This window comes from Onychomys torridus, chromosome 9, assembly GCF_903995425.1.
Source record: "Onychomys torridus chromosome 9, mOncTor1.1, whole genome shotgun sequence".
NCBI lineage: Eukaryota > Metazoa > Chordata > Mammalia > Rodentia > Cricetidae > Onychomys > Onychomys torridus.
This window is the reverse complement of record NC_050451.1, coordinates 23,577,365-23,591,499: the sequence shown is the minus strand read 5'-3', so window position 1 is coordinate 23,591,499 and position 14,135 is coordinate 23,577,365. Positions and strand designations below refer to the sequence as shown.

The following is a 14,135-nucleotide window of genomic DNA, read 5'->3' as shown; positions in this document are numbered from 1 at the left end:
CGGGGCTCTGGAGTAGGGAAGGGGCCACAACCAGTGCCACGCCTGTACTAATTTTCCTTAACTTAATTGCAATTTTATAGCCTTACAATGTCATCCACAACTCATTATGGGGTAGAGAATACCGTATGAGAAGTATGGAGTGAAGCATAATGGGAAATGGGGGCAGGTGAGTAACAACCTGAGCTTTGGGTTCCTTGCATTTCGGGATGGGAGACATATTGCCAATTCCTAGTTGGTTCTGAATGATTTATAGCCTTTTATTTGTAGTGAGTGTTGCAGTCTGTGTTGTCATGGAAATTCTTTTGAATTTATAGGCCCATTTATCCAAAATGATTTTCCAGATTCATTTCATGGTGAATCATGCAGCTGTTACTTCCAAATACAAAGCGATTTCAACCAAGTTTCACTTTACAAGGAGCACAAACACCAGTAGTGATTTTCATGTTTCTGAAATACAAATGTGTTCCATCTGTACCCAGATACTCTCCCTGTGCTCAGAGTGGTGAGTTCCTCTGGGTTTCAGAGCTAACTGTGTGTGTGTGTGTGTGTGTGTGTGTGTGTGTGTGTGTGTGTGTGTGTGTACATGCACACAGACACACACAGTAGCTACAAACATAAGGAAATGGCTTCTTTTGGGTTTCCTTTGCTTTTTTTACTAGAGTCTAAAAAGTTGAACCTGAGGCAGTTCTCCTGCCTCAGCCTCTCAAGTGCTGGGAGTACTGGTGTGTGCCACCTTGCCTACTTTTTATTTTGTTATTTTTAGTTTGAATTCTTTTCAAAATGTTTATTTATTTAGTGACCACCCGGTCTCTGTAGGGAGAATGTAGACAGACATGAGGACATACATTCTACTTTGCATATACTGAACTGCATCATGCCCTAACACTCTTTTGGCTCTGTAGCACCCCTGCTGGCTTTTAAGTTGTGGCAATCCTCCTGCTTCAGCCTCCCTAGTGCTGGGATTGCAGGCATAGGCCATCATAGGCTCTGCAGGGACAGGCTTTATTCACCCCAGTCTCAACAGCACAACTGCTTTGGTAATTTTGTCTAGTCACTACTGAAGCATCATATGCACAGAGGAAAGTCCATAAATAATAGGCATGCAACCAAGTTCCTTCAGGTAGCTAGTGCTCAGGTCAGAAAGAGAACCTGCCACATGCCTTTCTGAGGCTCTGCCGGAGGGGGAGCCACTTTGCCGCCTTGGAAACTTGGAGGTTTCCTTCCCCTCCTTCCCTTCCCCCATTTTGTGTATGTGGCTTTTCTGGTTGGGCTCTGCTGCTGTGGCTGGAGTGAAGCTGTCCCGTTTCTGTATCCGTTACCCTTGGACATGGGATGTTCTCATCTCAGAACACTGTAGGTTAGGCCTTTCCCTGAGCTATTGGCATTTTCTCTCTTCCTTCTCTTAAACTGAACTGAAAGGCACGAACAACCATGACTGCAGTGTGGAGACATGAGAGGGGTGCTTCCCTTGACTAATTTTATCCGCTGTTCTCTGTAGCTTGGTGCCGGCAGTGGCTTCCTTCATCTGTGTCACATAACTCTTAAGTGGGAGAGCTGTAGCTTAATGTCACCTTCCCTAAATGTGTGATAAGGGGTTAGAGCATGATACAGTTCAGAATATGCAATACAGAACCAACAACATTTCTTTCTAGACTTCACTTAGCTTGAGGTTAAAAACTTCCATGATCATGCATAGTGAATTCCAGGGAAATGCAACTTGCTTAGTCACCAAGGATGCAGATTCTTCCCTGTCAGAGGGGGAATGCAGTGATGTGCCCCTGGGCTGGGTTGTGAGGAAGTGTATAATGGAGTAAAGAAGTTACAGAGAGAATTCACAATAGACCCTTAGTTGTCTTGACTTCTGCTCTCATGGCCCTTAGACTTAGTGTGCATGTTGGAATCATCTCCACAAACTAGAATTCCAGGTACAAAGGAGCTGGAGACAGTTCCAGGGTCCATGGCAAAGGCAGAAAGGAGTTAATGAAGATCAGGGTGTCATGTGCTAAATGGCATGGTATTAAGCAACCCGTCCAGAATGTTGATGTGCATGTTTATTTGAATGTTGCTTTGCCCACAGAGATCCTGAATATTTGTTCCTCTTTAGAATTTAGCTCTCCTAAAAATACTCCTTCAATGAAGGCTGCTTGAGCCCACACCTTTTGGCATGACTCACTGGGAGACTGGCTGGCGTGTGGAAAGGATTGATTTCACCATAATTGACATATCCCTTCTGCTTGTAGAGATTCATGGGAAAATAAGAGCTGTCTCCTTTATTCTGACTTTTCTAAAGCATTGCTTAGCATATCTTCAGGCTGAGAATGGCTTCTGATTTTCAGATGGGAACCCTGAGTGAAGGGTATGAGGAGTTACAGGATGCTGGGGGAGACTGAGATTTTCTTCAGTGATGTAGCCACTAGTAAGCTGCTGTTTCACTGTGAATAACCCCATACCCATGCCCCTTATGTACCTCTAATTAAACTAATTGGAACACCAAACAGGGCATGAGAGTTAGTAGGGGAGAGTACCATGGAAGAGGAAGGGGATCAGCAAGAAATGGAGAAATGAGAGGGTAATGGGACGTATGTGAATATGATCTGAGTACATTATGTACATAGGAAATTTACAATGAAATCCATGTTGTATATAGTTGATATGTGCTAAAAAATAGGTAAATGAGAACAAAATCTTCAGTCAACATACGAGTGCTGCATCCACAACCAAGTACCCACTCCCCCACCCCCACCACTCATGACAGTTTTCTCTCAGGCACAAGAGGGTGGGCTGGGTTGTGACTGGGACTGCATTCCCCTGGGAGGAGCCTGATTCCGGTGAGTGAAGATATGATGGTCAAGTCACTGGATCAGACTGGTCGCATCTTAGGATATACCCAGGTCCGTGTGATGTAGTCTTGAGTTTGATGTTGCGATCCTGTGTCTGAAGGCTGACATTGCCAGAGACCTCATACCTTTGGCTGATTAGATAAAACCCAGCCACATCATGGAAGTCAATCTACTAGACTCTTAAGTCCTCATGATTTAAATCTTGAGCACATGTGAAAAAATACTTTCTCATAACACTACCACAATTCTTCTAAAAATAATGACAGGAGCTGGAATGGTGGCTCGGTGGTTAAGAGCACTTACTGCTCTTACAGACAGGCCAGGTCGTTCCCAGCATGCTCATCAGGTGGCTCACAACCACCTTCACTCCTGCTCCAGGGGATCTGGCGCCCTCTTCTGGCCTGCTCAGGTGTCTGTACTCATGTGCACACATACAAACACCCAGGCCCAGACATTTTATTCACAAAAATAAAAATAAATCTTTATAAAATATGTGTCCTGGATCATTGGGAACTCTGTGTTATCAATTATCATGTAATACACATTTGTTTACCATTTTCTCTACAATTGAAATGAGCAAATCTTTTTTGTTTGTTTGAGCATCATATTCTTAGTCCAGAGTCAGTTAGGAAATGGTTCCATGTCTTCTGCATTAAAGAAAATTTAATATATGTAATCTGCGTTTAACAGACTCATACCTGGAGTGACTTAGCGACTTTATGGTGACTTTGATCTATATCTGTACCTTCCCAAGCTTTTATGCCAGAAGCTTAAATCTCTTTGTTCTTTCAATGTCCTGATCACCCTTTGTCTCTTGGTATTTATTCCTGGAAATATCAAAGGCTTCCTGAATTTGTTGTTGACTTTGTCATTTGGAAATCTTTTGTTGAAGCCACTCAGTGTTCCCACTCATTTTATTCCTTCCAGAATCAAATTAACAGTATTTGTACTGACCAGCACTGTCAGACACATCCTCGAGCCAAGCTGATTTATGTTCTGCCTGCATAGATCTTTCTGGCTAGTGGTATTGATAGAATTAAAGAATTGGAACATGGCTTCATGTATGCAATGGTTAAACTTGATTGTTAACTAAACTGGATCTGGAATCACCTGGGAGACCATTCTGTGGGCATGTCTGTAATTTTCTAGATTGGATTAATTAGAGCAGGAAGATCCACACTGCATATATATGGTACCATCCCTGGGGGCTTGGGTCCTGGGCTGAATTAAAAAGGAAAAAGTGAGTTGAACAACTTCACACACTATTCTCTATTTTCTGACTGAAGCCAATGTGAGCATCTTCCTCAGTCCCACCGTCCTGATTATCCCACCAGGAAGTACTGTGCCCTGTCTGGAACTGTTGGCCCTTGAGTCTGTGTTGTGTCTTGTCGGTATAATGTGTGTGCAGTCCGGCTTCATGATTGCAGCCGGAACCACAGCAGAGCTTGGGTTCCCCTTCTCCGGCTCTCACGCTGCTGCTTCAAATCTGCCAGGAAGTCAACCTAGCTGGTGCTCATTGCATTTAGATTTCCCCTCTGCAGCTTTTGCTTGCCCACTGCTACATCCCAGCTGGCTCTCTGCAGATTTTCCCCAGCCATGATTAAAACCTGCATTTCACTTCCTCCCTCCTGTACTGCCATCTTCTGTGTCCTTTTCCACACCACTGCTGTCTAGTTGGACTTCACATATCATCTCGACACCCACACACCCACACACCCCAAACTCTCCTTAAGATTTATTCAGTCTTTTTTCATTATGTACATTTGTGTATTTCTTGGTTGGGGGCATATGCACATGAACATACGTGTCCAGAGAGGCTGGAAGAGAGCACTAGATCCTCTGGTGATGGGGTTGCAAGCATTTGTGAGATGCTATATATAGGTTCAGGATACTAGGCCCAGATTCTGCAAGAGCATTATGTATTCATAAGCCATCTCTCCAGTTCATCTAATTTTCTGTTCTGTAGCATTTGTCTGTGTGGTCTTTCCTGTATGAAAACTTCCCAGCAGTCCCAGTTAACCAGATCATTCAACCACTGGCCTTTCCTATGAGCCGTCTGGGCATTTTCTGGACACTGTCTCCTTATTTATTTCCCTCTGACACCCCCCAGCCCCCCACCCCCGCTCTTTGCCTTGTGTGGAGAGTATGTGAGCAAGATGGAGGTTTCTAAGAGATAAGATAGGCATAGCACTTTCTGAGTCTGCAGAGCAGGTCTCGAGCGGTCTCCTCTCTTGACTTGGGGTAGTTTCCTATTGCCTCCATTGTCTCAGTCACCTGAGCACTGTGTTGGGCACACAATCATAACGTCAGAGAATGAGTTCACCTTCATGGAGACGTCCCATCCTCTCCCTTGCTGGACTAAAATAGGCTTTGTTTTAATATGTATTTCATTTGTCCATGACTTTAGGCTCTTTATCCATGCATCCACCTAATTTTGGCATTCAAAGACAAAGTTAACCTTGTCTCATTAATGGCACTTTAGTCTTTCTAAGCATTGACTGTGTCTTCATCTATCATGGCATTTTACAGAGTCACCATTAAGCAGATATTCTTGCCAGGTGGAAGGAAGCACGGTGATGAAGACCTTGAACTCTTGAGTGTAAAAGTTACTTTTCTGTACTAATGTGCTTTCTTTCTTTAAGAGCTTTGAAAAATTCAGACTTTGCAGGTCTTACAAACCCTTGCTTTCCTTGCCTGAGATTCATAGTAATACCTTATTCACAGGGTGTTAATGAGCGTTAGCAAAGGATTTGATATACTGTAGATGGTCAATAAATGTGTGAAAAATAACAATATCAAGTCTTTCAGATTGATCGTTTGTGGTTCATTCAACTTTACATGCACAGTGATGCAAATTGAAAGAAAACCACATTAAATCACATTGCACCTAGAGTCGATTTAAACTGCAGAGTGAGAGAGGGCTTCGAGCATCTTAGTCTCTGTGTACATTCCTTAGCCCCCAAGGCCATGCAGCATTGCCAGCCGTCACTGTGCCTATCCCATACGGCAGAGCTTGTGCTGGCACCCCCCCCCCCCCATGACCACATGTGTCCTGGAAGGGGTCCTCACCTTCCTTATCATGTGTTTTCTCCTGTAAAGTACTACTTTCTAAATGCTATGTGATGTCTTATGATGCTCTTGGTAAGACACACCTAACCTGGCGAGAGAAATGCCTGGAGGATCGTCCAGTTCTTTCATTGCACTTGGTAGGCATTATCAAGCCCATCCTTGTCACTCCTGGTTTTGGAATGTTGACTGAACAGGCCCTCACGACTGTCCCACAGCACACTGCATCAGTAGCTTTCTACTTTAGTTTCATTCAGCCTGTCTTTGTGAGAAAGGACAGCCCTGTGGCATACATTCACAGAGTTGATTCAGTTTCCTTTCCTGTTCAGAACAGATACACTGGCCTCCAGCTATAATGTGTTCTTGAAGAACCAATGTGTTCTTTTTTTTTTTTTTTTTTTGGCAAGCTAACGTTAGGGGATGGTTTTCAAGACAGACTTTCTCTGTGAACCAGCTCCAGCTGTCCTGGCACTCACTTTTTAGACCAGACTGGCCTCAAACTCACAGAGATCTGCCTGCCTCTGCCTTCCAAGTGTTGGAATTAAAGACATGAGCCACCGCTGCCAGACTCAATGTTTTTTATTTTTGGTACATTTGGAAAAAAGTGAGTTCCTGAGTCTTTAAACCATGCTACCCACCCAAAGAAACCAGTATATGCTAGAATAGAATGGCTTTTTGGGGGAAGGGGGCAGGGATGGATAACATATAAGTTGCAGCCAAAGTAGTGTGTCTGATCAGAAGAAGGTAATTAAAAATAAGCAAAGAAAGTGACAGGCATAGCCGCATGGCAGGGTAGTCCTTCTGAAGGGTCTCCTGCTGGGCGAAGCTGGGGCAGTTTGAACATCAAGATGAGAATCTTAGGAGTAAGTAAGCCATGGACTGAGTAAAGTAAAAACCAAAACAAGTCTGTACACACAAACACATGAATGAATAAATCTGGAGAAGGGAAAGATACTCCTTGTGTGAGACTCTCATTCAGGAATACAGAAAAAGCAGAGTTAGAAAATCATTAATGAATGTTAAAGCTAGTACATGAAAGGTGAGGAACCAGGTAGGAATGTTGTTTCACACTGTCTCCCTACAAAGATCTTTTCATTTCCAAAAGAGATGTAAAACTGTAGTGGGGAAGATTGTCCAAGTCACCCTTGAACTTGAGATCCACAGTCCTAGTATTAGGAGAAACCCATGCTGTGTTCACTCTGACCTGCTGCCTTGAGTAAAGTGTTGTGTGGCACCTTGCACAGAATATACCACCTGAATATGCCCTTGAGAAACTGACAAGATGGACCACAGTTTTATGTAGAATTGTCCTTGGGGCATCTCATTCTCAGAGTCAGGAAAGCCAAGGATTTATTCCAGATGGCAGTGGGAACAGACAGTGCAGATGTGGTCACTGAGTGCAGAATTTAATCTTAGATTGCATCCTGCACCCAGAACTGTAAGATGATCTGTAATGAGCTTTTATTGGGCACTTACTAAAGTGAACCAAGAATTGGATAATCACATCAAAGTAAAATTTTCTTATTGTAACAATTACACTGCTATCATGTAGGAGGATATTCTTATTCTTAGAAATTACACACATAGGAATTCAGCACATGGGGGCACACTATCTCCCTCGAACTCCCAAGTGATTGAAGGAAAGATAAGGGTGTGGTGGTAGTGGGATGTCTACAGAGGGAGTACAGGGCCAATAGGACAAAATGTAAATTCTTGGTGGATACAACACAGTTAGACATCTCTGTCACTGGACTTTCCCGGTCTTTCCCTCAACTCATGTACAACTTGTGTCCTGTTCCTTATAGAAGGAATTACTATATAGCAAATGTCCCTCAGATTTATGTCTCTGGGGGGTATTACTTTTTCTGTTGTTGTTTTGTTTTGTTTGTTTCAGTCAAGATTTTTCTATATGTCCCCCTGCCTCAGCCACTCAAATACAATGATTATAGGCATGCACCCCCTCCCCCATAGTTTGGATGTGGCTTCTGAGAATAAATGCAGAAATTGGCAATTCTAGGGGATCTGACATTGAAATGATTTAGTAGGCAAAGCTAAATCAGAGGGACTCGGTATAGGTCAAAACCAGGGTCATGGTGACTGAATTAACTAAAAAAGGTTTGCCAAAGATATCTTTGCAAAATTGATTTCCAGTCTCTACCCCATTTGTTTCTGATCAACACCAAATTGCTAAAGTCCAGTTAGCCCAGCAAAACTTAATCCCTTTATTTACTTTCTTATCTTTAGCTTCAGATGTTAAGATAATTCAGTAGGCTTCAACTTGAAAGCAGTAGCAAGGGAAATTGATGTGTCCAACCTGCCCTAGTGGTTTCTTTCTGAGTACATTGTATTATCCAGGTGGGTGGAGCCTCCACCTAAGTATGTCTTCCAAAAATGCATTTCCTTCCTGAGCTATATGTCAAAGTGCCCTTGAAGAGGTCTTAATGTATTTTGTGTCCCAGGCTACTCAGGTGGTGCATTGAATAATACTGCTCTGTTTAGGGGCTGAAGAATAAGCTTTCTGGAACCTCCCTACTTTGAGAGTCTGGTGGAGATTTTTTTCCTCAGTTTAGTGGCATTGAACCTGAAGCCACTGACCCAGTATTAAGTGATTTTAATCAGCACCTTGCAGAGCGGGTTTTTCTTAGTGTAAATTCATGATGTCTAAAGCTGTCCAGACCGCCAGTATTGGTAAGAGCTCAAGGTCTTAAGAAAATGAATATGCTTTAAGAGAAAAATATTACAAAAGAATCTACCTCTTTCCCTCATCTACACAGATTCCTGAATTTCCCTGGAAAGTGATTTGATGCAGCAAGCTTGGCCTCCGCTCAGAAATGCTTGTCACCTTTGCCTTAGCACCTCAGTTCATTCTGTCGTGCAGATGCCATTCACCTTTGTCCCGTGCGGACTCACCTTGATCTCACTTTGTTTGCTGGCAATTAGTTGTTTGGTATGGAGTCTCCAAGCTCCCAGCTGGGATATGATTTCCATTACAAACCATTTCAGCACACCAGTTAGGAACTGGGGGGAGCAGTGGTAGAGAAAGATGAGGTCTGCCTTAGGAGATCTGATTTTTTTTGAAGGAGCAGGGTTTCCTGGGAGACTGAATCCAATACCATTCATACTATGATTTTATATTTAGTTTTTTAATATTTATTATATGTGTATGTGTGTTTTGCCTGCATGGGTATCTATATACGACTTGTGTATCTGGTGCCCAAGGAGGCCAGAAGAGGGCGTCAGATCTAGAGTTAGAGGTGGTTGTAAATCACCATGTAGATCCTGGGAATAATCCCTGTTTCCTCTAGAAGAGCAGCCAGTACTCTGAACCACTGAGCCATCTCTCCCGCCCTCTTACTAGGATTTTTAAGAACTCTGCTGGTGTTAGTCTGTGTTGTTGTTGGATAGAGTGCTGCTGGGATCCGGGCATGGTTCAGTAACACCACTCCTGTGCTCCACCTTCACAACCATTCTTCCTGCTGAGTAGAAGTGCTTGACTGCGTGTCAGGAAGCTGCTGTGGAGAACATTCCCTGCCACAGCGTCTCCTAGACACAGAGCCGGGCATGCTGGAATAAGAATGCATGTAGTTAGCTGGGCAGTGGTAGTGCACGCCTTTAATCCTAGCACTCAGAGGCAGAGTCAGGCAGATCTTAATGAGTTCCAGGCCAGCCTGATGTACAAAGCAAGTTCCAAAACAGCCTGGGCTACACAAAGGAAACCCTGTCTCAAAAAACCAGAACCAAAACCCCTAACAAACCAACAACAGCAAAAAGTAGTCCCTTTGTCATCCACTTGTGTGCTCAATCTTTTAAGATTAAGTTGATGTGTCTGGAGTTTGGTTTTTGAATAAGAAACTCTAGCTAAATACAAGAGAAGGTACTACTTATGGTTGGGGTGGTGGCACCCCAAGTCCAGTCTTTCCTGAAGCACTGTTTCCTTGCCTTTAGCGTTCATCTTCATAGTTTTTGAAGTGCTGTCAATGACAATGTGTAGAATAGCTCTTACATACACAGTAAACTATAAGACGCTGTTTCAGTGTTTTTACCATTAATTTTTTTCTTTGTGAAATCTCCAATATCACACTTCAGGTGTTTTCCCACAATCCCCTGAGATATAGGTTACAGGTCTCAGTATTGTGTCCAAGTCACTTACCGTGTTGATGATTTCACACACTGGCTACCCTTCGTGGGCTGAGCTTCCTGCTTGCATGTCCTGAACTGTGTGCAAGCCATTTGGGAAGGTCTTGTCATGAGCCCGGGAATGGTAATAAGAAGGCATCTGGTAATAAGAAGGCATCATAGTGTGCATTCTGGGCAGCATGGATGCAGTCATGGGGGAAGACGTGTTGCATTCTGAAGTATGAGTGAAATGGCATGTTACATGGGATGTGCTTGCATAGGCTTTAGCAAAGGAAAACTATATAAGAATAAATGAGTTGTGGTCTTAGTCTTGGGAAACACAGATCCATTGTACTATTCTCTGCTTTTCCATAAGTTTGAAGTTTCTTTCTAATATAATTTTTAACTATTTTACAGATGCAGATTTTCTTTTACAACCCAGACGACTTTGACAGCTTTCAAACGGCAATTTCTGAGAACAGAATAATTGGAGCCATGGCCGTATTTTTTCAAGTAAGTTAACAGTGGCTGAAATACTTCAACCAGAGACTTCTTTTTTTTTTTCCTTTAATTTGCCGAATTGTTCCATGTTTAATGAATGCATCTGTTTTCTAGCTCACACCTGTCTAAATGAAAGATATTTCATATTGTCTAATGTGTGATTTAAAATGTAAATAAGTATGTTTAGAAACATAATGAAAATTTTTGCATGAATTATTCTGATTTTATTGCTACTTGACTGGTGCGCAGATTGAAGAACACATTTATCATCTAACTTACTTTGTGGCTGCCTCGTCTTGAACAGGCTCCTTCAGCATATTAAGAGGCAGATGAAAAAGAGGTGGTTTTCTTTCAAGCAACTTTGAAATTTGACATTACCTGAAGAAGTATTAATAAGTAGCAGCAGCCACTTGTTAGAAAAGACCCTCTTCCTTCCATCCGCAGGTCCCCATGGCAACTCATCTCTGTCGAGACTCTTCCAAGATGGTTCACTTAGGAATCTCCATTCTACATCTCGGGTTTGGTTTTGTTTGAGATAGAGTCTCCCATTATAATCCATACTAGCCTGGAACTCACTGTAATCCTCCTGCCTTAGCTTCTCTATGCTGGGACTGTTAGGGTCGGCGTCCAAAACAGAGAGCTTCACTCCGATATCGGGTCACAAAAGAAGCTTTATTAGCACGAGCTCGTGGGCCACCAGCGCGAGAAGTAGCCGGTGACCCGAGTCTAAGGCTCACAGGCCTTTTAAGAGGCAGTTCTATCAGGGCGGGGGAGCGGGGTCATCCAGAGTGCAGACACCTGGAGACCAGATGTCTCCGCGATCTTTCTCAGAGTCTGGGTAGGTAAACGAATTCCAAGCTTATCTAGCAAGGGGTTATTTTTGCAAGCATTCTTCTCAAGCAATTTATCTTGCAAGCACAACCGCAGGCGGTTATCCTGCAAGCATCCTGTTAGCACAGCATGATGGGCTAACTTTCTGGTATGGGGCGTGGGGGCAGAGTGCAGTATTTTCCACTGAATCTACAATTAGCAGAGCTAGTGGGGGAGGGGGGGGCTTGTTTCCCTTACAATGGCCTTTCAGGACTACAGGCGTGAGTCACTAGCCTCAGTTCTTTCTCTCTCCATTCACAGATTTATACTGATTACTGTTCATAGTTCCTGTAACAGGTTTCAATGTAAGGTGGAAACCCTTCATCCTGCTACAGATGATGCTTTTCAGTGCCTGTTTCTCTCTGTCTCTGTCTCTGTCTCTGTCTCTGTCTCTCTCTCTCTCTCTCTCTCTGTGTGTGTGTGTGTGTGTGTGTGTGTACACATATGCTCATGTTCATGTGTGTGCACACATATGCTCATGTTCATGTGTGTATGCTCAGGTAGCATGTATTTGTGATCCGAGGGCAGCTTTGAATGTCATTCCCCAGTTATCTTCCACTTTTTGCTTGAGACAGGGTCTCTTGTTGGCTGGAACTCTGTCCAATGGGCTGGCTCTCTGGACAGCAGTTTTCCAGGGACCCTCCTGTTTTTACCACTCATCTCTTAACACCCAGCTTTTTATGTGGGGATCAAGCCCAGTTCCTTCTGCTCACGAGGCAAACCTTGTCAACCAAGTCATCCCCCTGGTCCATGCTCAGGCTTTTGAAGAAATCCCATCACAGTAAAGCAGTATGTCCTTAGGCAACATGGTTATTTAGTGTGGAATGTAACCTAAGCAGTACGTATGTGGTTTGCCTTTCAGCCTTCAGAATTGTCTAACACCACTACATGCAAGTGTTCCTTTTCCTCGGAGGTCAGGGTTGGCAGGGGGTGCTCTTTTGATAACTCAGAGAGACTGATAGCCCTCTCCAGAATCAGTCTGCCACACCTGTCTCTGTGAGCAGGCTGTTTTGCCATGGAGAAGGAACATTCTTGTTTGGAGTAAGTTCATTCCACTGTCCCTTCAAATGGGGAACACGTGATTGACAAATCTCTCCATTTTCCTTTTGTATGATATTTATGGACCAGCCTTAATATTATACTATCCCAGGGGGCCCAGAAGGGACACTACCAGTGGCATGGGGACAAATCTAGATGTGGGAGTCCCTGTGGAAGTCAGGAGAAAGTATAGGGCCTCTGGAACTTCAGTTCCAGTTGTAATTTGCCTGATGTGAGTGCTGGGACCGGGAATCCATGGCCTCTGCAAGAAAAGAAACCAGTTTTAATCACTGACCCTCTCTCTAGCAGTTTTCAAATTTAGAGTACTGGTTCATTGGGCCATGAAACTAGTTCAAGGATTTCTGGCAGCATTTTCAATATAATGAGACAGAATACGCTAAAATTAAAAACAAAACAAAACAAAAAAAAAAACACCTAAAAAACTGTAATGTATCATGCATAGTGACTTTTTCTTAGAATGCCCTTAGTTATTTATGCATAAAAATAAAATCTAGACATGCTGTGTTAAGCTGTAAGGAGGATTATTTACCATAGTCGTGGTCAAGTACTGTGAAGATCTGTGTTCATGCTGCACATTGCTGTGCCCCCTCAGTCCTCAGGACCTCTCCTTTCCTTGACTGCTTTCATTTACCAAAGTAGGGCACAGTGTTTCCAGAGCTTTTCACTAGATTAGGAATTGCTTGTTTTTGAGCCCCACTTCCACTTCACAGTTGAGTGACTGTGATGCAGTTGGCCTTCGCTGGTGCAGCACTCTATCTGTAAAGCAAGGACAACACATCACAGCCACAGTTGCTGGGTTGGCTCCTCACACAGAGGCGGCACTTTTCTAGTGTGTTTATCTAACGCAAACATACGCATCTAAACTGTGGGGTTCTGTGGGCTGGAGACCCTCATGATATCATGTGTCTTCATCATGACCAGAGGGATCTGCTCTGCTGGGTTCTGTCTAGACCTCTCCCTGCTCCTGAAGTGACCAGATTGCAGTTGGCAACAGGGACATCTCACTCTGAAGCACTTCCACCTAGCTGTTAATCCAGTTTTCTGACCTTCTTGCATGCTGCTTTTTATGTAGCTGTCTGTCCATTTCCCACCTTCCTCCATAGCCACTGTGAGCAGCCAGGCCACACTCTGTGGGGTGCTGTTTGTGTAGGAGAGGGTATTTAGAAAGACTTTTTTTGAGTATTGGAAGGATGCATGCTTCACCAAAATGTTTGAATTCTTTTTCTTTTCTTTTTGATTCCTCCACAAACACTTGTTAAATATAGGACCAATTAGAGTCTTGGGCAGGCAAACCACTGAAATACTTGACTGTGAAATCTAGGTTTTGAGTTTTTGAAATGTTTCTAGGACACAGCTCCTATTTCATGTATGGGAAAGTTGAATGTCTATTTCATTAGTTGGTACTTTTCCAAGTTTTGGCCTGCTGTCCTAGAGACAAAAACTACAGGGCAGATAATAAAGGGACAGTACTGTGGACACAACTGTGCCGAGTGGCCTTGGTTCCTCTCCACATCAGGCCACCTGTGTACAGAGACACTGGAGTTTAACTTTGCCATGCAATAGAAGGAAAAGGTAGTATTGTTATTTTTTTCAGTCTGGTTTGGTCTTCTTTTTTTGAATCTCCTTGTAAGAATGAGTTTGAGGGATGAAAAGAAGGCTCAGTGGTGAAGTGTGGGAACTGGC

General features: G+C 43.4%; 1 protein-coding gene across 2 annotated transcripts in view; it reads left to right on the top strand.

The window, feature by feature from the left end:
• The window catches only part of Ptprg (protein tyrosine phosphatase receptor type G), a 697,305-nt gene that overhangs the window by 478,034 nt on the left and 205,136 nt on the right, over positions 1-14,135 (top strand). For both annotated transcript variants that reach the window (XM_036200071.1, XM_036200070.1), the window contains exon 5: positions 10,440-10,535. In XM_036200071.1, coding sequence (XP_036055964.1) covers positions 10,440-10,535 — 96 coding nt within the window. The remainder of the gene's footprint in view (positions 1-10,439; positions 10,536-14,135) is intronic.